Source organism: Perissodus microlepis, chromosome 22 (genome assembly GCF_051167445.1).
Source record: "Perissodus microlepis isolate ML-2025 ecotype Zambia chromosome 22, ASM5116744v1, whole genome shotgun sequence".
NCBI lineage: Eukaryota > Metazoa > Chordata > Actinopteri > Cichliformes > Cichlidae > Perissodus > Perissodus microlepis.
In genome coordinates, this window is record NC_140481.1 from 25143308 (window position 1) to 25166750 (window position 23443).

The 23443-nt window shown below is 42.4% G+C and overlaps 1 protein-coding gene across 1 annotated transcript; it reads left to right on the top strand.

The window, feature by feature from the left end:
* The first annotated feature begins 4832 nt into the window (after positions 1 to 4832).
* tmem170b (transmembrane protein 170B) lies at positions 4833 to 21231 on the top strand. Its single transcript, XM_084919511.1, has 3 exons — positions 4833 to 5406; positions 13293 to 13463; positions 17351 to 21231. The coding sequence occupies exons 1-3, from the start codon at positions 5244 to 5246 to the stop codon at positions 17479 to 17481; spliced, it is 465 nt and encodes a 154-aa protein (XP_084775637.1). The 5' UTR covers positions 4833 to 5243; the 3' UTR covers positions 17482 to 21231.
* Positions 21232 to 23443: the final 2212 nt, after the last annotated feature.

Sequence of the window (23443 nt, forward strand, 5' to 3'; positions counted from 1 at the left end):
CTGGACCCACTGATGTCTCTGCACCGTCATAGCCCCTCCACCCACATAGAGCTGACCCTCACATGGGTCAGCAGGATCAACAGAAAAAGAGAAAAAGAGCATCTGCAGTAAATTTACCATAAAATCCACCACAGTATAATAAGGAAGGATAAAAACAGATAAACAAGGGCAACCTCCCGAGACTGATTAACTTTGTACTGACTGCTCTGAAGTCTTCTGAAATAAATGTAGTAAAACTGCTAATATTTGGGTCACTGAAACTGAAGCTGATGCTTAAAATTGTCGGTTTACTCTAGTGTTCATGGTTTGCTGCTAAGTCAGATCCAGGACCAACGCTCTTAACCGAAAACAGAAGTGACTAAAATACACTTGAATTCTGGTTAAAAATGACGCAAATGAGGGTGAGTGCAAATGTTCTTCCTGTACTGAAACGGTATCATATTATCTCCGTCTGACCTTTTGACCTCCACTTTGATCTTGAATTCGACTTTTCTAGTAGCAAAAAATTTATAATGTGACCCACACATGTATTCTATTTTCTTTTTATTGACTTTCATTCCTCTTCTCTCCAGCACATACCTCTGGATCAATACTGCGATTAATATTCTCAGTACCCATCACAGTGCCATGTGTGAACACCATACTTCAGAGTGACTCCTGCTTGATCTCATCTGTCAGTCTGTCCATCACTGCTGCAGACAAGAAGTGTCTAAGAGCCGATCCCTGATGTAATCCCACCCCCACCTTGAACCCATCTGTCATTCTTAGCCACTGTCTCACTGTTGTCATCCATGCCCTGCACCTTGGATGGTCCTGTATGCTGTTTGACCACCCTGACTTCTTCATGCAGTACCACAGGTCCTTCCGTATCATATTTCTCCAGATCCACAAAACCACACAGCAGTTCCTTGTGACCTTCGCTACACTCCTCCACCAACACTCTCAAAGCAAACATCACAGTTGCTGGACTACTGCAAGCCCCTTTGCAACCCATTTCCACCACTGCTCCTTTTTCCATGCTGTGTTATGTGTTGTTTTTATAATGCCTATGCCCATAGTAGGGAGAAAACAGCAATTGTCTTTTTCTAACTGAACTAATACTTCACCCTTTCTATATCAGAAATTCAATTTTAGGATTGCAGTGTTTGCAAATCAGTGTTTTCATTTCTTATTAAATGTATTTTAGTTTTGACATAGCTCATTTTATTCTGCTTTTGGGATCCTGTTTAGGATTGTTTAAAGAGTTAAATATTTAAATATTTATTTGATCATTTATGCTCATCTGATGTGAACCCTGTTATAGAGATGGACTGGATTCTAGCTGTGTTGCTATGACGTAACCAAGGGGGAAAATATTCTTTCTGGGGAATTTCATGGTGGAAAAATGTGCACTTGTGGTGGATGTTGTTTGAAAAGTCAAGCATCCCGTGGAAACAGAGGTTGACATTTGCTTAGCAAACCACACAATGTCCTCACTGAGTCTTTGCTGTCTTGTCTGCTCGTTCTCCCAAAGCCCAGCGCTAGAGTAAAACAGTGCTTTATTTCTTTAGTAGATTATATTGCATGTATTTAACAACATAATGCTTGATTTTCCATGATTTGCTAATTTTCTATGTATAGATCACAGTTATATGATAATGACAGATTGTAAGAAAAACCACAATGATGTTTGGTTTTTTGTTCTTTCTTCTTCTCTAAACCTTTTCCTCAAGCATGTTAGTCTATCTTAAGCCCCGAGGGCAGGAAGAGATGCAAGAAAAGGTTACAACAGAGCTGTGATGAAACATGGAGGAAGGAAGAAGAAAGGTGCTTGAAGCATTTCACCAACACTTTGTATGTATCTTATTTCAGTGTGTAAATACAGGATACGGGTGAAACGTCTTCTTACATTAGTGATAGAAACACATGATTCACAACCATATCACTGGTTCTGTTTTTTTAAACCAATTTACCATGAAATCCATTATCCACTATTCAGGACAGCACTTGGCTGTGTTTTAGAAATTTTAATTTACTCTCTACCAGACAACATGCCTATAGTTGCAGTGAAATGCAAAGATAATGCAACCTTGTGAAAACCTGACAGGACAAAGCAATCTGCTGAGTGCCCACAGAGGCAACCCAGCAAACGTGGTTAAAGCAGTGATGCTGTTTGTGAAACTATTCGCGGTATGATGGCTAAAACTGCTGCACAGATGGAAAATGCTGACGTTTCCACGAACAGTAGTAATCCACTCAGGCGGTCTCTAAAAGGGAGAGAAATATTTCTTAGCATCACACTGAATTAAACAAATGTGTATCTGATTACTGAAAGGCTGAGAACCAACATCCTGTAATATATATATATATACATATATATATTACAGGATGCCTGTGTTTTTAAAGTGTACACAGCAGCCTTATGATGTTTATCTGTTCATAACTTTTTTTTATGTTTGCATGGTGAACTTACCTGTTAAGACTTTCACAAATATCACCTCTCTGCCCCTGATGCAAACATTACAAACCATGTAGTTGCATTACCACTAGATCAGTAGGATTGGTGGAGTGAAAATAGGACAGCAACCTCCTTGCGCCTAAGAAAAATCTGTGGTTGCTTGGTGATTGCATTGAACTTTATTGGTGCCTGAGACCAATTGCAAGTAGTTGCTGCAATCAGTTGGTTGCCTACAGGTTGAGCATGCAGCTCCCTCAACTTTTGTGCAACCATATACAACTGCAACTGGGAGTGCACAGCTTGTCTGGTGTGAGGCAACCTGTCTCCAAACAATTGTGGTCCAACTTCAACTGATATCAATCACTCTGTGACCTGTCTTCCTCCTCTTACCCCACCGGTTGCAGCAATGCCCCCCCCTCCCTGACCTTGGTTCTGCTGGAAGTTTCTTCCTGTTAAAAGGGAGTTTCTCCTTCCCACCATTGCCAAAGAGCTTGCTCATAGGGCGTCATATGATTGTTGGGATTCTCTCTGTTTTCTTGGTACTATTGTAGAATCTTTACCTTGCAATATAAAATGCCTTGAGGCAACTATTGTTGTGATTTAGTACTGTATAAATAAAACTAAATTGTATTGAAATTAATTACTGTCTAACTTAGAAATGCAGACAGATTGCCAAGATATTGCAGCAAATCTGAGTCAGTAAGCAAATGGTTAAAGGCTAATACATAGCACGCAACTTCTAGGTAGTAATAATGAAAATTTGTTGCTGACAAGCTCCACCTTGTTGCATCAGTCTGTATTGTTGCACATCTCTTTGCAGTAGGGACTCAGCATTAACTCGTTGCCAACTGTTTGCTGACCATTCCTATTAATTCATATGAATCATTCATATTAATTTTACAGTTAAATCGCCATGTTGTAGAGGAATTTCTGTATCAGATGTATGAAGTTCTGGCTGGACTCTAATGTTAATTTCACTTTACTCAAAACTATGGTGACATCTCCAAAGCTCCCAGGCAATACAAAAGTCAGCAAAAGCAAGCGTTCTTTTATTGTCACTGGTCATATAAGTGAATTTATAGTACACTGTGCACTATAGTACAGACTCGGCGAACCAAAAGGATGACTTGTTACCTTTCAAAAACCATCATTTAAAACAATTATATCCAAAAATGTGACATGATTAGATTTAAAGAAGTAATGTGACTACTTATTTTGGCTTCATTTGAAATGAAACGACTTACTGTGCTTTCGTCATACCTAATCACAGCTGAAATCGCCTGCTATGACTGGTTTAAGCTAGTACAGTTATGTCTATCAGAAACATTGCTGTTTTGGTGGAAAGTGTAAATAAAGTGTTAAACTTGCCTCCTGTCTCCTCTACAGTGAACGTTCTTTAACAGTATCCGTAATTGTATTTTCTTTTGTTGCACGAATCTCCTCGTGATCCAGCTGTCTGTTTATTCCCCCCTCTATTTGCATTTAGAGAAAGATCTACAGATTTAAAAGATGTCAGATGTCAGACGCTTCCTCGCCCTCGTACCTCTGAACTGGGACAGTTCGTCTTAAAATACTGCGCTCCTCAGAGAAATGTGCCAGAACATTCAGCGTCTACGTAACACCTTGTTCCCTCCCTGCCTCCCCATATCACACTGTTATCTTCTTTTTTTTTAAAACATCTGATATGAGATGATGATGAGGATAAAAAAAATTGTGTAAAGGTTCACACTTTTTAAAATAGTTTTCACCTGCTCTGATTTCTGTCTTACTGGGTTTGTCAGACTGGCTCACCACAGAGTTTTCTGAATATTTTATTCCATCTAAGTTAAAGCTCTAAATCAGATTTAAGCATTTAGGGGTTCTTTCTTCATATTACCAGATAACCCTGCCACTAATACCCTCTATTCCTCTGCTTACATTCATCCTGTCATATTACTTTTTTATATCAGGTGTTTCGGGGTGACCAATAAGCGCCACCTTCCACTGACGTCATGACCAACGCTGCTTCTAAGGTCATTTAATTTTAATGTAGACTTAATTTTAATATCACAACAGTTGAAATAAAATAAACATTAATAAATCAACAAATAATACTATTTAGTATATATGGTATTTATTTATATATTCTCTGTTAAAGTAGTCTTTAGCATTAGCATTGATTTGGTTATTCGTTCAAGAGCTAACGTTACGTTGCCTGGCAACCACTCTTTCGCTTTCTGCTGGCAAATACTGTATAACGTAAAATAAAAATTAAAATAAAAACATTAAATCTTTCTACAGCGTCTAAAATGATATTTTTTATTTAGCTTTTGTCAAAATATTGCTGTTGTTATTATTAGTATTTTATTAATATCCTAATATTAGTCACAGTGCGTCGTAATTACGTTACAGCGTCCCCCTCGTAGCCGTCCCGAGCCGCCATCGCCACTACGCACGCTTTCTGCGCACACGCCACCGTGCTGTCCTTTGTTCCTCATTCATAAAGCGGCTTCACGAGCACGGGGATGTGTCACCGTGAACCCCTCGCACGAAAAGGACCGCTGGCCCTTTAAGGGTTATGTAGCAGGGCTAGCTGATGTAGGACGAGCCGACCGTGCGTTTCTCTGCTCGAGCTCCCGCTGCCATCCTCGTCATGGCCTCCGTACACCCGCCACCGACACCACCACCGAGGATGAACCGACCAGCCATCGACCCTTCCCTTCCCGGAGCGGAGACGGACGTCAAGCCGAAGCAGAGGCACCGGTAGAGGCGAGCCGCGCCGGGGAGAGCCGCCTCACATCCAAATGCCACCCCGGTTTCCTCATCCATGCCTTCGTTTAAAGCCAAGTACAGCTATACGATAAAGAGGGGTGCGAACCCGGGCGGCGGCGGCGGAAACATGACAACGGACAAGGATTATTCTCTTAATCTGTCGGTGCAGCAAGTGCTGAGCCTTTGGGTGCAAGGCTCGGCGCTGCACCACTTCACAGGTATGCGGAATGAAAGGTGCCGCTATTCTGCTGCTTCATTTTTTTTTTAAATTTAAATGTGTTCAGTGAAAAAGTCATCACCACCAGCAGCATGTGCAGCTTCCTTTTTAAAGAAGAATATATATAAATATCATTCAAATATATGTGGTCATTTTTCTTGTAGCCAGCAGGAAGGGCATGGCTGCTGTTATGCATAGGGGGCATCTGTGTGCCACCTTTCCACCCTACCTCCCCATCTCTGTCTCTGCAAGCTGGTGTGTTTTATTGGTGATGCTGGGCCTGAACCACAACATCAACAAAACAAAATCTCACTCTTTTATTCAGGAGTCCGTCAGGAAAAATAATGACAACATTCGGCTAATTAATCTTTCTGCTTCGTGAATGCGTAGTAAATGTGGCCTCCCCCCCCTCCTTTGTCTTTCAGTAAAGGGGCAATTAGAGGGAGGGTCCTCTTAGCGGGCAGGGATGCTGTCTGGGATGGTCCTGACTCTAGAAGTTAAATTCCCTGTTTTATTTGAATGCAGTTGAGCCAGAGCATGTCTGCTTTGATATTGAAGGTAATATGCAGCTGTAAATACGAGATGAGGGCATCTCTGTGGGCTGATGGCTGAACTGTCACTTGTTGATACAGATGATTGACCTGCTGTCATCAATTATGTGCTTTGTACCAAAACAAAATGCTTACAAGATGACTTTCGTCCTCCTTTTTTATTTGTAAGGAAGTTTAAGAAAAGTGGAAGAAATGCATGAAAGTTCCTATGACACAAAAACAGATCACGGGGCACCAAAAAAAGCAATGTGTGGGCATTTTATCTCTTCTTTCCAAGCAGAATGAACTTCCTCAGCAAGAAATATTATTACTTGCCAGCTGTTCAAAGCATTGTCATCACTTTTCTTTTTTCTTTTTTCTTTTTTTGAGGAAGTGGACGGGGGACCGTGTGTGTTGCACAAACACAAGATTATAGAAATTCTCGCATTTCACTCTGCAAAGTGAGGAGCCGGACGTGTAGTCATGGCTGGCTTGGCACAGACCGGTTGTCTAATATGCAGCTGACATCCTGTGTTGAGAAACACATCATGCAGGGATGGAAGGTAAAAAAAGGCACAGTTGATCACGCTGACTCAGCAGGAAGTTGCAGTGCAATGTAGAAGTTTGTGGTATCTGAGCTGCAGCGGCGAGAAGAGAGCTGTGAGGAGCTAGTGCCCCGGGGCTTTACAGAATACTGTTCACAAATCTCACACCTGACCCCCCCCCCCAAACCCCACCGTTCAGCAGACAGGTGAAAAACGACCTCCTGAGACATTAAAGAAGGTCAGGGGGGACAGTTGGGGAGCCCTGAACGGATAGATAAACTTTTATCTGTGCCCCTGGGGAGTGCTTCCTGTTTATGAGGCGTGCGCAGCAGGCGGTTTCACTTCAGAAAACCAGTGAAAAGAACATATTTAAATGTGAACAGCTACTTTGAAATTGACTCACTTTGATGAATCACAGTCAATAAAAACATACTGTTCTTGTCACTCATTCATTATCTATCTGTGGGATTTGTGGTACGATCGAGGTGCATTTAAGGAAGTGTCTTTTACTCACAAGTGTGTAACTTTAGAAATCTGGGCTGTTCTTTTTCCATTAGAATGCAGATAAATATCCAATTCTTAATCCAGCATGCACCAGATGCTGTTAATCTGCCGATTGCCAATTGTGTGGCGACACAGGCAGAACAGCAGAGCTGCTCATGTGCAGCTCGTGAGTAGAAAGGAGGAAGAGCAGCGAGACGCCAGCATAATGCATTGCATATGCATAGATATTTACCAGCTGGAGGGCACTGAAATGTATTTAACCTCATTTATTACAGCAATGAGTGCTTTAGCCTGTCTTGATTAGAGTAAATAAGTGTATGAATATCGGTTGAACAGGGAAACTCATACAACATCATGTTTATTTTGCACTTTAATCCCTTTTTTTGTAGTTTTTTCCCAGCTTTGGTCTTAGAAAATGAAAAATATTCAATGCATTAGCCTACTTGGGGGGTGGTTAATTGACACCCAGTGGGTTAATGAAATAGACTTGCAGAAATCCTGTATTATCAGTTCACAATAATAATGTCAAATGGCTTTCTTAGTTTTAATTGTTTGCCTGCTGTGATTACACGATGATCAGATTGCTAAAAAGTCATTTTATCTCACACGGTAACATGTTGTGTAGCTGTTCTTCGTGTAAAGCTAATCAGTTGTGTTCACTCTGCACGTTCCCTGATCTGCAGCTTTTTAGCTCAGCATGTCTGGTGTTTAGCTGTTTGCTTTAGCCTTTATCTCTTTGCAAACAAGCACACAAAAGCAAAAAGAGCTCATGTGAAGCTGTAAAACATACACACAAAAACAGAAAGCGCAACTTGGCTGCTCGGTTAAAGGTCCAGATATTTCTGTCAGGAGTTGGCAGAGAACTAAACAGAAGGTATAGTGGAGTTTAGCAGGTTCAGATAAAAACATCGAGTCTATGTATGGGCACATGCAGCTATATTAGGAGTTAAAGCTTTGTGTGAATGCCAAGCAGCAACCTTCAGGATTTAAAAACATTGCACCAATGCTGAAGTGGCAAAAGCTGCAGTTCCTCCAGTGGCCACTTGAGGCTTTCTCCTAACACAAGTCAATGCCCATAGACTCCTGTGTTAAAATAAACTTTAAAGCATTAAAAGCATCTTTACAGCCTCACTGGATGTTTTCCCACATCATAACTATCAACACAGGCTTAAATTTTCTTTTCTTTCTTTCTTTTTCTATATAAATTTATGCATCTGGATGCTAAAGTGAAGATCGTGGTCTCTTTGAGTGACAGGCATTCCCAAAGCACCTGGATTTGATCACAGTCTGCTGGGCCTCACCTCCACTGCCATGTTTGTGCTGTTGGTGCCTTTTGGAGCATTTGCAATGGCATTATCTTATTGGTCTTTTACTTTGCACTAATTAGCAGGTATGCTTTTCTGTGTGGTGCATGTGTACAGTTTAACAATAATGCTTGCTAACCAAGTTTACTATATTGTTACCTGATAACTTTACGTTACATTGCATCACGTCATGGTGGCTCGGTCCTCCAAGAAATGGAATCAACATTAGCATAATCCTCTTCTTGTTCTGCATCACGGGACAGAGTCACTGCCAGATGTGTGAGGCTGGCTCTCCCTCTCTCCACGTTTGGACAAATCTATCCTTCGTCGTCTTGAGAGGTGAACTCGGCAGCCTTCTGCTTCGAGAAGCTGCGGCTTCAACACGGGAATGGTTCATGTTCTGCAGACGCCTGTGTACTCCAACCTCTGATGAGGCACCAAATACACGAGCCCCTGCTTTTTTGAAAATTCTGTCCTGTTGACACGCAAGCTCTAAAGCCGCCGTGCTGACAAAGACCTCGGCCTGTAGTTGCGGATTAGCAGAAGTTAATATTGTGCTCTCACTGTGTTTTAGCCTGTGTTCGCTCCTATCTCTGAACATGACACAGCACTTTACTGCACTCATTTCTCACCCCATAGGTGCTTCTTCATAGCCGTGACCACCTGCGCTGCCTGCTGTCCCCTGAAACTAAATGTGCACCTCACCTTCCAGCATCTGCTGCAATGCAAAAAAAATTAGCTGCCATGGATAATTTTAGTCGTCTGAGATAAATAACGAGCCTCGTGTCTCCACTGAACATTTCACCCGACCCATTTTCTCTCTAAATCGAGCTTGTAATTCATCAAGAAATGCAACAGATTTCCTCCAGCTACGCTATTAAATATTATTCTGACCAGCATGACAGGTTACTGTTACAGAAGAGAGATCACGCTGACATTTGGTCCTCAATAGGTGTCCGGGTCAGCCTCCATCCATCAGTGATGGTGGAAGACTATACGGATTATTTTATCAGTAAGTAGAAACACAGAGTATCCCAGCTGTCCTCTCCATTTGTGAATTTTTTGGCGAAGTTGATCTCACCGAACCCTGAACCCTTACATATTGAATCTAACCGTGAGGTTTAGAGGAGAAACTTCTGGCATTTGCGGCTGGTTACTGTCAAAATTATTACGAAGCACTTCACATTCAAACCGCCTCAGCAGGCTTTGATTTTAATGTGACATTACTAACTGAAAGAACAGAACTGCACGTTAGCGAGGTCTCGTTTCATCCAGTTTGCCTCTCGGGGGAAACAGACCATCTGCTAGCCAATCTGCTTACCTGCCATTCACCGTTAGTTACGCTGAACTCCGCATTTTTCTTTTCTTTTTCTCAGACTTCTGCTCACCAACTCATTCCCTTAACTACACATAAACTAATGGTGTTTATGATTGTCTGTTTAACCTGTGGATGTCTGTAGTTCTTTAGACCGAGTGGGCGATATCACAGTCTGTGTGCGATGATGTTAGCATTGCATAACCTCCTCCAGGATCTTTGAGTTTCATCTTTTCCAGCCTGCATTAAAGGCCGGCTCTCTCTACACAATGCTGAATCCTGATCAGCTTTCGTGTCGTCGGGGGCTACAGTTAAGCAGCGCTCTCTCTCTCCCTGTACTTCCTGTATGTGTGTCTCTCTTATGTCTTGGGTCCCATCACAGATATCCCTCTCTCCTCTGCTGCTGGATGCTTGCAGAAAGACAGCAGTGGATACACTGCAGCGTGATCTGCGTGCTCAGTCATTTAAGACAAAAAGCCATTGTGTTACTCCGCTGTCACGTCTCTCTCCGCCTGGCCCGACACTTGCCTGCCGGATCAATAAGTAGATGTAGGCAGTCAGTGGACTGTGGAGGAGCTCGGTTAAATGGATATGCTAAAGAGGTCCTCGTGTCCCAGAGCTCTGAGAAATACTTGGTAATAGAATTGGGCGTTGTGATATTTACACTGCAAAATAATGCCACGTTTCCTGTTTGCATCGCACCCACACACAGACAGCATTGCCATGCTTCGGCTGGGTCATCCTTTCTCACTTGGTGTCTTTTCTTCTTCAGTTATCTCACGGCCAGCTGGCTCCTTCTGGCTCCCACGGTGCCAGGGGTTCAACCAAAGGCCCCTCGCTGGCAAAGTGCAATGAAGCCGGAGCCTTTTTAGACAAAGCTGGCCTGTGCCACAGAAAGACAGGGAGAACGAGGAGGAGGAGGAGGAAGAGTGTGATTTTTTTAAATGCTGTTTACTGTTCTCATTTTCAGTGGAGTCCGTTATAACGGCAGCACAGTCTGGACCCTGCAGGGTGCATTATGTGTATTCTAGGAGAACAGTCGTGTTTGGTGGAAGCTAATTAGATGATTTTGCTGGCATTTTAGGAATTATCAGCATTTTTAGTTTGCAGACGTTTGTTTCTACGATTACATTTTTTTTTCAGAAAGCTTATCTCCAGTCAGGATGGTCACAAAAGGCGGCCGTACGCTATTGTTTCAGACGAGATTTTCCATTTACCGCTTCATGTCGGGCTCGCTGTCTGAAATGTCGCTCTGAGTGGTTTTATACATCTCCGCCACGGGTCCATCGCCACGGTCGGCTGCCTCTTTGATGAGGCTTGACTTAGACGGTGGCTGCTGTAGATTGAAATCCTCCCCTCGCCTCACAGACGTGCAGCAGCGGCTGTAGCTCTGCATCTTGGCTGAGCTGCAGTGTTTCATCTTGGAAGCATTCTTTATAAGCAGTAAATGTGAATTTTTCAAGACTAGAACGGCATATTATAAGTTGTGTCTTCCCCCTCGGGATCACTTATTGTCGGCGTTTGTTTGCATGAAGCTCTTTTGTTCAGAAGAGCTTCTTATCACTAATGCGGCTGAGTAAGGTGAAGGCCTGCCTCCCACCACTGCATCACTCTGAGACAGTAATTCATGCTTTTTATTACCTCTCTTAGACTTTCGTAGCTCTTTATACGTCGGCTCTGATCAGTCGTTACTTCGTTGTCAGCAGGCTGTAGAAAATGCAGCAGCTCGCCTTTTGACAGGAAAGAAACATGGTGATCACACCTTTTCTGGCCTCCTTACACTGTCTTCCTGTCCATCAGAATCCAGTTTAAAATTTACTTGTTTTTAAAAGTCTTATTGGTTTGGTGCCACCTCACTTAACAGAACTTTCGGAGCCTCTGACCAGATAGTCCAGTCCAGGCTTAAAAGCGAAGTCTACAAAGTCTTTTTAGTGGCAGCTCCTAACTTTTGGAACAACCAAACTTCCCACATACAGCTCAGTCATTTTAAAACAACTGCTTATTCTTGTTTTCTTTCAGGTCTGGATGAGCAGGATAGCCTGATGCAAATATGGCCTTATTTAATTAGTTTTATTTATTGATTTTTATTGTATATCTGCTGTTTGTTTATTGACTGTATATTTTTTTATAACCTGAGGTTGTTGCTGAAAGCTGGGATAAAGTTTATTGAGATGGTTAAAAAAATGAAAGCAGCTGATGTACAGATATCCCACTAAGCCCCTGCTTCTGTCTGTGTTCAGGTTGCAGTAGTAAATAAGCAGCTTTTATCTATAAAGCAGGTTTTCTGTTACAAACCTGTTGTCTTTAAGTCCTGTTTCAAGTTTCATGTGTAATCGACGTTATGCAAACCAAAGCTGACCTTTATATGTAAATGCAGCAGAGGTAATATTTAACTAAAATAAAGGAAGCAAAATAAATCACAGGGGCTTAAATCACCGTTTCCCGGTATCATTGTTTTGATCATTGTGATGTAAAATCAAATCACTGTACATCAAGGATGGACATGATCACTGCTTTAAAACGTAATTAGATTAAATCAAGCTTGTAATTTATCAATAAGTGCAACAGATCTCCCCATGACTAAGAATTCAAATGTTATTTTGGCCAGAGTTTTTTGTATGACCATTACAGATTTATCCACTGAAGGCAGATTTCACTGACATTTGGTCCTCGGTGGGTGTCGAGGTCATCCATCTGTGTTTGTGCTCCATAATGGTGGAAGGAATATTCAGAAGTACCAATACAACTGTGTTAAAGTGCTCCAACACAAGAAAAAGCATTGTAAAAGTATAAAAAAAGAAAAGTGAAGCCTGAAACGTGCTTTCTGTTTACTTTTATATATGCTCTGTGAAACGGTCAGAAACACATAAAAACATTAAAAGCTGGGACCAGTCTGTTTCAGGATGGTTTCTTTGGTAAACAATTCATAATTCATTTTGTAAGTGAAAGCTGCTTCTGTTCCTCAGATCGATATTTAATTTCATGCTTCACCAGAAATGAAAGTACTCTGTTAAAGTCATATATATTAGAATACGGGATTGTTGTTACTTTAATGTGCCAGCTGACTGATTTTAAAATGGTGATGTAAACCAAGAAATAGGAAAAAATTTAGTCTTTATGTTTGCAGTAACTATCATTATACATCATCATTGTTATTAACCAGTAAATATAAAAAAATGTGAAAATGTAAAAATATTTATTTCAGTGCAAGCGGTGATTTCTCTAATTTGTTGATATGTTTGATGTTCAGGCTAAAAAATGTAATTGTCTGATTAATATTTATGAAACTAATCGATAATTTATTTGCTGCAGTTGTTACATTAAGAACCCCTAAGACATTATTATCATACTGTACTATAGTATATACTTATACTACTATGTGCTATACTTATACTATATCTGGAGCAACTACGCATTGTGCTCGAGAGATATTACCTGATATTGAACTTCTGAGGCTGGGCTGTACTTTTATATAACACTATAATATAATAGATGGTGCAGGTGGTCAGTTTAACCTTAATTCAGCGAGTAAAAGAAAAAAGCATTTAGATGAGAAAACATTTCAGCACACTGCCCCCTGCTGGTGAAAGCTTTAGTTAAATTGTACGTAGAGCACCTTTAATGTAAGCGGTAAATCCTGTGCTTTCAGGCTGTATCTGATCTGTGTTGTTGGCTCTCTCTCCCTGCAGAGATGTGGTACTGGGTCTTCCTGTGGTGTCTCTTCTCCTCGCTCTTCGTCCATGGGGCGGTGGGGCTGCTCATGTTAGTCATGCTGCAGCGCCACAAGCGGGGACGCCTCATCACCCTGGTGCTGGTCAGCGTGGGTTTCCTGGCCTCGCTCTCCGGAGGCGTCATCACTAGTAAGCCCATTTACTTCCCCTTTTGTTTTCTTGCTGACGGGTTATTTTTAGAGCGACCTCAGAGTGCGGCGTTCAGCACCCAGAAGAAGACGGGAGGTGACAGGAAGGCAGAGCGAGCGCTGGGTGAGGCGACCGTGTGTTAACTCGTGTCAACTAGAAGAAAACAGAAGCTGACAGAGAGACATGGAGGAGGAAGATTTTTAGACTAATCTGCTTCTGTGTTTACCTGCCTGTTTGTTTATGTGGCCCAGGAAACTTCAACGTGTCGGCACGATAAGGGTTCATTTAATTTAACAACATTTTTGTGATTGGCTGGACTGTTGTTGCTGGTAGGAAGAGTTTGCACCCAAAAAATACCAACCAGAAACACACACACACACACACACACACACACACACACACACACACACACACACACACACACACACACAAATGACCTAAACACTGACTTTGAAGATATTCCAAACAACAACAACAAGAACATTTAAAGGTACATTTTGTAAAATCCCTATTCAGATTTTTTTTTTTTTAAATTCACACCACTGAGTGTTAGATTAGTCTATGCACCTTAACAAAGACCTCTAACTAATCTTCACCTGACTATTACAATGTTTTATGTTAAGAAATCAAGGATATACTGTCCACTTTCACTCTGTCTCTTAAGCAGTCAGTAGTCCAACCAACCATCCCAGTGATGTAATGTTCTGTACGGGCACAAGTTCAGTATCTTTCCCATCTTTTCTTCCTCCTGGGCTACAGTTACTGCCCCCCCAGCTAGGCAGCCTCCCATCCAAGTACTAACCAGGCCCACCCTGGCCAAGATCAGCAGAGATTGGGCGTGTTTAGGGTGGTATGGGGATGAGCTGTGACATGCTAGTATAAAGTTAACAAATTACACTCCTACCTGGTCTTTGAGCTGCTTGGAGAAGTCTGGCGTGTTTCCTTTTTTTTGTTCCAAATGCTCAAACGATTTAAATGTGGGTTTTTAGTCATTTGCTTGAAGCAGACTTTTAGCTGCATCTACAGATTTTCTACATGTTGCTGTTCATCAGATATCTGCAGTAACCTCAGAACAAATGTGGAAAAACAAAAAACAAAATACAGTCTTATTTCTTGACACCACCCCACTTTAAGTTAACAGTCAGTTCCTTTAGTCAAGTCTAAGAGCTACAACATTACATCCAAGTGAATGTGTTAAGGTGTGGGCGGCTTTGAGACAAATTCTCAAGTAGCGACAGGCTGTTACAGTCACAGTAGGGAAAACAGTGGTTGGAGAATGGAACACAACCAAAATGAACGCAGCTGGCAATTTGATGTCTCAAGACAGCGATAAAACAGCAATAAGATGAAGTCTGTCTGGGATTAGATGGGGTGCAGTCAGTCGATTGAAAGTGGTGGAAAGTAAGCATGCTGCATCAGGCCAGGAGCTGTTGGTCGCTGCAACTACTCACTCAGAGCAAAACATTTTTCTTTTCCTTTTTCTAGTCACAAAAAAGGTGCTGTCCTATTTTTACTCTAGTGTGACTGATCCATTAGGGTAAGAAGGTAAGAAGTCCCGGTGCACCTCAGGTCACGTTCCCTGCAGAGTCCATGGGTATCACATTTCAGCACTAATGATGATACCTGAAAGTCTGCATTAGAAATGAGGGACAGCGGATCCTTGAAGACCAGGGGTAATTAGTCTGAGGCCATCTAATTCATCTCTCTTTGTTAACACTTAATATAACACAGTAGAGTGGTGCAGATTGTTATCTATAATACATGATGACATCTGTGGTGACTGTGAAGTAAAAATACCCTAAAATACTCTAAAAAGGCAGAAATCAGGAATCATTAATCATTTATTTTCTACTGTGAATCAAAACGGTGAGGAAATCTGTTCGCTGTCTGCACGTTTTAATAACTGGCACTTGTTTTCATTGTTATACCAGGTGTGCTATATTATCTTGAGCTAGGACAAATATCAGTATTTTGTATCCAATATTTTGGGCTACCTTAAATGGGGATCTGTAGGATAAAGAATTTATGGGCGAAAGCTTGTTTCAACATTCTGACTTTAGTCTTCTGAAGGCAGATTCTGCATCAGGACCCAATTTTTATGTCCCTGCATTGCCTGAAATGAAAGTTAAGCTAATGAACTATTTACCTTAACAAAATTGTAGAACTGGTCTTATCTGATCATATTAAACAGGAGTAATCAGATAGTTTATAGTTTAAAAATTTGATATATCTGCCAGTTAATCATATTTTTTAAACACAAAAATATTCACTTTATTATTTTTTTTAAACACTGCAGGTGAAGCTGATATCCAAGCCTTGTTTATTTGCCTTTACCTTCCCCTCACTGTATCAGAGTGTGAGCACAGGGTGTGTAAATAGACCTGCGTCTATCGTAGCGTAGGGCTCTGTGGATGACTCACTCACCGTCACAGATGTGAGCTGGTGCCCCAAAAATAGAAAAGCCGCTTTATTATTAATGTGTAGCAATCAGAGTGAGCTAGACTATTGACTGCGTCACCAGCCATGTGTACGCGAGCCCGGCACAAAATCAGAGTGCGTGTTTGTGTGTGTGTGTGTGTGTGTGTGGAGACTGCAAAGGCAGCAATCGCAGCTGAGTAGAAGTAAAAGAAAGGTCATGCAGCACAGAGGAAATGTCAGCCTTTAATAGTTGTTTTAAAGTCCTTTTCTATAACATTAAATGTCCAGGACTCTGATTTGAATCACTGAATGCTGTTTGCCACTGTTTAAAACAGATGTTTGTTTGAGCTACAGTTTAGAGTCTACAGGCCTCAGTTGACATGTTACATGTTTAAGTTTATGTTGTGTTTGGAAGGTTTGCATGATGGAACAGCTTCGTGTGTTTCAACTAAGCAAACCACAAGACTTCTGGCACATTGTCCTTTAGACAAATGAGTCCAAATCGGAGATGTTTGGTAATAATGCAAAGTGCATAATATCAGCAGCACAAATAAATTTTATTGTCATGCACAATGGAGGAGGCGCAATCATTTGGGCTTGGTTTGCAGCCAATGGGTCCAGGCACCTTCCAGTGCCAGACTGATGTTTAAGACCTGAACACTAAACCCCTGTTGATACTAAAGGCTGAAGATTTAGGCACAGAAACCAACCTCTTTCTCTTTTCAATCAGGACACACGTGCAATTTTTCTTTTAGTTTTTAATACAAACACAAAGCAAAGATGAGAAACATTCCAACTTTAAAGCCAGTGTGATGCTACTTTAGAAATACTGGTTTTCCTTCTGCACACATTATGTTTTCTTTCTATCCGCCTGACCTGCAGGTTACTGAAGAGCCTTTTGTAACGCATGTAACAACATGATATAACTCTAATCTAATTGCTGAGTATAGCACAGTAACCTGTTACATTACTGTTACTGAAAAATGTAACATGATCACTTTGTTTTCTGTAAAAGCAGCAGAGATTGCATCCTCCACACGGTAAATATGATAACCTTGATGAAGGGAGGATTCGCTGGAGCGCTGCTGGTAGCTTTAACTGATAAACTTTGTTTAGATTTTCTCGGCCTTCGAGTCCAGCAGTTTAAAAATAGCTCACTTGGCTTTGGTGCCTGGATTAGAGAAACGTCCTCTCCTGCTGTTTGTCTCAATCATGACCAGACGGACAGCGTGCAGTGAGAACTGCTGCAGGAAGAGCAGCGAGTCCGCTCGGAGTGTGGCTGCGAGGAGGCATGCACGAACGCTCCTCCATCACTGACAGAAGGGCGAGATCAGGAGAGACATGTTTGTCCGCTGATCCCCTGACTGTGGATGTTCAGTTGGGTTTAATGGTGACAGGCAGCTGTGTGTGTGTCTTTCTCTTTGCCAGACCTTGTATTAACATTGACTTTTTAATTTTTTTTCCCTCAGGCGCGGCCGTGGCGGGCGTTTACCGCGTGGCGGGGAAAGGCATGGCACCTCTGGAGGCGCTGGTGCTCGGCGTGGGCCAGACCACCCTCTCCGTCGTCATATCCTTCTCGCGGATCCTGGCCACGCTGTGAAGAAAACCCATGACGGGGTGAAAGGGAGACACGGGAGCAGAGCGGGCAAACCGAGCCGGGCAGAGACTTTAGGCCTGCTTTTATGGAAGGACATGAGGCACAAATCCTCTGGACCTTTTGAGGGCTGGATCCAGGGTAGAGCGCCCCCCCCCCAGCGTCTCTGCACTGTGCAGGAAGGTCGTCATCGTGTCAGAGAGCAGCGCCGGGCGGAGGCTCGGCCTCAGCTTCTGGACCTGAAAGCCATGTTTCTGAGTTTCCAGAGTTATGCCACTTCTTCGTGCCAAAAGCCTTCTCTGTGAAAACAGCAAGCCTTGGTGGCCGACTGACTCTCAAAGGCTTTCTGTTGAACTTTTGAGGGAGAAGGAAAAAAATCTATTTTTTAAACAGCGACCTGTAATCGTGAGCTGATGATCTCCTTTGGCGATCGGAACAAAAGTTCGGCAAACAAACAAAAGAACAGCAGTGTCCATCATCAGTAAAACACCTTCATCAGTATTAAACCGCCGCCGCGCCTCTAGGCCTGCATACACCTTCTCGCTCCTTCTCCTGAGATGGCTCGAAAGCCGCAGCATCCGACTCACGAGCAGGAAGAAGCTTTGAATTTTTGCACTTTGTAAATGTTGGCGAAGAGGCAGAGGAAAACCAGCATATGATGATCGATTTTAAAGCGTGCCAACAACAACTCTGAGCGGAGTCAGAGGAGTAGTTTGGGGAGTGTGTTTATTGGCTTTCTTCCACAGACAGAGAGAGAGGATGAGATCGATGTCACTCTGATGTCTTTACTGTAAACAAAGGTGGAGCCGGGAGACAGTAAAGTTATCTACCTGCATCTGATTTATCTCTATTAAACAATATAACATTTTAATGATAATCGAGTTGCAGGAATTTGCTGTAATAATAAAAATATTTTCATTTGAAAAGTTGGAAAAGAACCAGATTAGAGAAAAGAAACGGAAATTTGACCATCTAGTATTTCCAGTGTGTGTGAGGCAAAAGTAGGTGTACCTGTGCTGTCAGTATGCAGGTTTTACGCCCATGAGCAGCAGTAAAGGCAGCTAAGCGTTCCTGTAATCATCGATCAGTCCTGCGCATCAACTCGGAGGGGTTTTTAGCCCATTCCTCCGTACAGGAGCGTTCAGACTCTGAGATTGCGGCGCGATTCCTCGTCTGAATGCCTCGCTTCAGGTCTTACTTCGGTCAGGGATTGTATTTTCAACACATGACCTTTATTTTTCTTTGATCCTTCTTTGAGGATCAGGTCACGCACGCCTTCCTGCTGAGAGGCAGCGGGCCAGGCTCAAACCTTGACACCCCTCTTACATTTTACCCTCTAACGTCCCTCTAACGCAGGGCTAGGGAACTCCAGGCCTCGAGAGCCGGTGTCCTGCAGGTTTTAGATCTCACCCTTGGTCAACACACCTGAATCAAATGATTAGTTCATTACCAGGCCTCTGGAGAACTTCAAGACATTGAGGAGGTCATTTAGCCACTTAAATCAGCTGTTTTGGATCAAGGACACATCTAAAACCTGCAGGACACCGGCTCTTGAGGCCTGGAGTTCCCTACCCCTGCTCTAACGTGTTTAATAGATCCCCTTTGTTTAAATAAATACACCTGATTGGCATCCTGTTGACTGAAAACATCCTTAGCTTCATATTCACGGTACAGACATCAGAGGGGCATCATCAAAACTTTTAGCAAGAAGGCAAATAAACGGTTTGTTGAACAAAACAGGAGGATGGCCCGGAGGAGGCGTCTGTAATAGGGAGTGATTTGGTTTGGCTCTTTCTAGATTAATTCTTCCTTATTCAGGGTAAGAGGAGTAAAGGTGCGTCAGCATTGAAAAGGTCACTTTGCTGCTTGAGAATCAGCATATTCCCAGAGAAATCGCTCCGAGTGAGTCTGTGAGTCCTGCAGGTGCAGATTTTCTGGAGCCCCGGTCCTCCTCGGCTCACCGTAGTGCTGCTTATGTCTGCACTGCTTCAGTATAAACTCCCCGTGGAAAGCCATGCCTCCCTCCCCGGAGAAGGTCACAGATTCTGCTGCTCTGATTTATTTTCTTCTTCTCCTTCTTCTTTTTTTCTATGCCTACTTTTTTCTTTATTGTTTTGTTTATGAACCCATGCTCCTTAAGTTTAACTTTGCACGTTGCACTGACTTTAATCTGCCTTGTTTTAGATCAGTGTGCATTGACCCGATGCTATACACACGCAGACACAGATTATGATGATGCTTTGGAAAAAACAAAATAATGTGAAGACTGTGCTCGAAGTTACTGTATGTAGATGCCAGACACAGGCGGTGCCGAAGAAAGTTCAACTTTGCCCAAAACTTCACCCAGGAGGTCGAAATACCAAAGTATCACTCACAGTCTAGCTTTACTCATCCCGTTTTCTCATCTTACTGACGTCAACATAAAGAGTTAGTGGTTTTATGTACTTTTTAGGGACATTTGCACATTCAAAAAGATGCTTGTGCTGTTCAGATTGTGTGATTTTTATTTCTTTTATTTTTTTGAGGTTTTGTGGCTGTGAAGGTAAATTATGTAATGATGTAACACAGTTTACCTTCACTACCAGCTCCGCACACAGGAGGGCGATATTGCACTGGAATGAAGTAGCAGCAGGAGCCTGAATGCCTGTGAGATGATTGTGGGGTTTGGAAATTTTGAACAAAAAAAAAGGTAAACGAGGAGTCACCTGAAGCCCCTCCCCCTGTTTGTTTTCTCCCTGTATCACTGGGTTGCTCTGCACGTGGTCTGCACCGCCCGTTTGAATGTGTAAGCTCAGCTTTCAGGGACCAATCGTGACTCACCTGCTGTCATAGCAGTGAAATCTGTTTCTGCGGGCACTTTGTGCATGTTCGTATGCGGCTCACAGGAGACTGATGAGTATCGTTGTCGCCGTGTTCGGTGTCGGTCTGCGCGGTCGTGCGCGGTGACTAGAATAAAAGGATTTCCATGTGTTTTCTTTCATTGTGCTGGTGGTCGGAGAAGGGGTGTGAGGACCTACTACAAGTGACAGCAGTTTTACTGTCTTTACATAAAGTAATTTTTTTTAATGTGCCGATTAAAACTGCAAGAATGGACTCGATGCAGTCAGATCTGCACATCCAGAGCTGTAAATAGCCGCAGTGTGCTTCATAAACAAACTAACCGCTGAATAGCATTCGCACCCCGTGCCATTACTGGTCATGACGGATATGTGTGTTTTTCCGCTCCAGGTTCTGTGATTGAGCCGTGTGACCGTGAGTGTGCGCTGTAATATCTAAAGGAGACACTCAGCAACTAATAATCCCCTCTAGACTTAAAAAAAAGTAACGCCATCACGCTGCAGGGAGACACCCAGCTCAATAATCCTGTCTCTTTCAATAGGCTTATGATAGAAGCTGCACCCACCATTCGTACCACCACAGCCACCACCTCAAGTCTGCTGTTGCCCAAATGCCACAAATCCCGCCCCCCTCTCTTCCCAACCCCGGACACATACTGTGTACCCGCCGCTGTGGCTGCATGTGCAACGCAGCTCAGGTAACATGTGAATGGACTAACATGGACAATCCACCCAGAGACAAAGCTGTACATAAAACCCAAAGTGGCACTTCTCCTGTAGATAATGTACAATATCTTCTTTTTTAATTTTGTACCAGCCAAACTGCTGATATTTATAACTATTGCCTATTTATGTACAAACTGTTCTCCTGTACATACTCAGCAGGCGGTTGAAATAAAAATCTTTTGCAGCATAAAAAGCTCAGGAGTGTTGTTTCTGCTTTTTATCGATCTGCTTCGTCTCACAGCACAAACAGGAGGAGTGTGGAGGAACCTGGTGATAATGTGATGACGTGTGTATCATATTTAATGCATCAGTTTTTGATACCTCTACATCATCAGTGTGATTTGTCTTAACCGCAACCCCCTCATATGTTTTCATAATAGCCAGGAAACCTACGCCTTCTTTGGGTAAGCTGATGGCCAGCAGGGGGCGACTGCTGGGTGTGGAAGAGTCTGCGGGGAAAGCGGCCCTCTGGTCTCTGGTTCTGTGACCTCATCGAAACTCTTTCCTGTGGGCTCAGTCAATAATTTCAGGTCATACTGAATAAAAAAATGAAGTTAATTTAGTAAATTATTGGACACTGAGTGAGAAAGGAGGATCATTAACAAGTGAGCAGTCCTCCATCAGGCCTTCACCAGCTAGTGAGTTACATTATGGTGGCTGTGTCTGTCTTTTATACTGTATGTGGTTAGAAATTAAGTGGAAGGTTTTTAAAGTGTAGATTCAGCAGAAAAAAAATTAGTCTTTTGGATACTTTTGATGGAGGTGAACAGTCAGGTCCAGAACTATTTGAGTGGTGGCACTTTTTTTCTTTTGAGCACCACCTCAGTGGATTTGAAATCAAGACTTTCAGCTGTAATTCAAGGGGTTTAACAAAAGTGAACCGTAGAAGAATTACAGTCATTTTTGTCCACAGTCTGTTTTCAGAAGTTCAAAAGTAACGGACAACAGGCAGTTTCGTGCCCAGGTGAGGCTGGCCATGAAACTAACCAGATAAAAGCTTTGGAGTTGATTCCAAGTGTTGTTCTAAGTGCATTCAGTATGAGGTCCAAGAGCGGGAGGCCATCATTCAGCTGAGAAGCCAAAATAAGCATATCAGCATATAAAGACCATATTATTGTCCAAATACTTAATGGACCTGACTTTATAGTCTTTTTAAAGGCTGTACAATTTAGTGTTTAAGATCACTAACAATGGTGACTGTGCCTTTTAATCTACCTAAAAGTGATAAAAGTTGTAGTTTTCTTTAACAGTTTTATTGGATTTACTTAAATTGAAATTTGAGCAATATTTCCCCTTTTTACATATACAAGGATCAGAAATTACTCTTTAAATCTGACCAGCTCCCTGTTTTTATTCTTGGATTACTTCCATATGAGCAGCATGGACTAATAATCCTCATTTGTCTCAGAACTCGCCCTTGGTGCAGCCTCTCAGTTCATCCTTCATCTGAAACAAACTGTTTCAGCTCCTTTTGAAGTTCAAAGTAATCTTTATTAAGGGTATCTGCTCTCACTGACATCATGAAGAGCCAAGATCAGAAAAACTGTGTCAAGCTTTGCTCTTATAGGGATTACTTGCCCGTGTGCTCGCCTCATTATTTCAAACCTTTTTAATGACAGAAAATAAGCCAGACACAGCATTTTTCTAGCTTTGTTGACCACTAAAAGCACTTAACATATTAATATGGTGCACTTTACTGAACAGTTATCGCACATGCTTGCACTGCAGCTTTGAGCCTCTGTTATGTATTTAAACTCATTATTTTTTACATTGTGTGACTTATGTGTTGTTGTGATTGTTGGCAGTAGGCCTGCCACATGTTTGCTGATTGCTCATATTCTGTGAAATCTGTCTTCTATGTTTACATGCAGGTACATTTAGTTGGGCTAATTATTAGCTGTAAACGTAAAGATGTCTTCCTGTGCAATCACTGTTTGTTCTTTGTGAACGCCAATGTGTCTTTTGCCTGTCGCCTCCGCCCAGTGCTCGTCTCCCGGCGTTCCCTGGCTCTGCTGTACGTGCCCTCCCGCAGCAACCATTTTTAGAGAAGGTAAAGTCATGTTTTGTCTCCGCGCGGACTCGAGGAAGTTGGCTATTTTCATTTGCTGGTATGATACCCAAAAAAAGCCTCCGGTACGTGATGCCTCCTCATTGTAACGGTGGGGGCATCGCCTCCTGAAACATTTTGATTGTGGCTGTGACTCCAACACACAATTGCTCATTCTCATATCTGATTTGACATTTGGTTGCTGTTCCAGCCGTGTGATCTGCTTTCCTCTTTGGCTTGAACAAGGTTTTCTTTCCCTTTTTTGGGTTGCATATCCAGCCCACTGCACACACGTTGCTGCTGAGTGTAATGTATTTTTAATTCTGCAGGGACGAGGAGGAGAGGAGGAGGAGGGCTG

Coding starts and splice junctions, on each gene's coding strand:
- tmem170b (XM_084919511.1), top strand. CDS start 5,244: ATGCCTTCGTTTAAAGCCAAGTACAGCTATACGATAAAGAGGGGTGCG. Junction 5,407..13,292: donor GGCGCTGCACCACTTCACAG/GTATGCGGAATG, acceptor CTCTCCCTGCAG/AGATGTGGTACTGGGTCTTC. Junction 13,464..17,350: donor CTCCGGAGGCGTCATCACTA/GTAAGCCCATTT, acceptor TTTTTCCCTCAG/GCGCGGCCGTGGCGGGCGTT.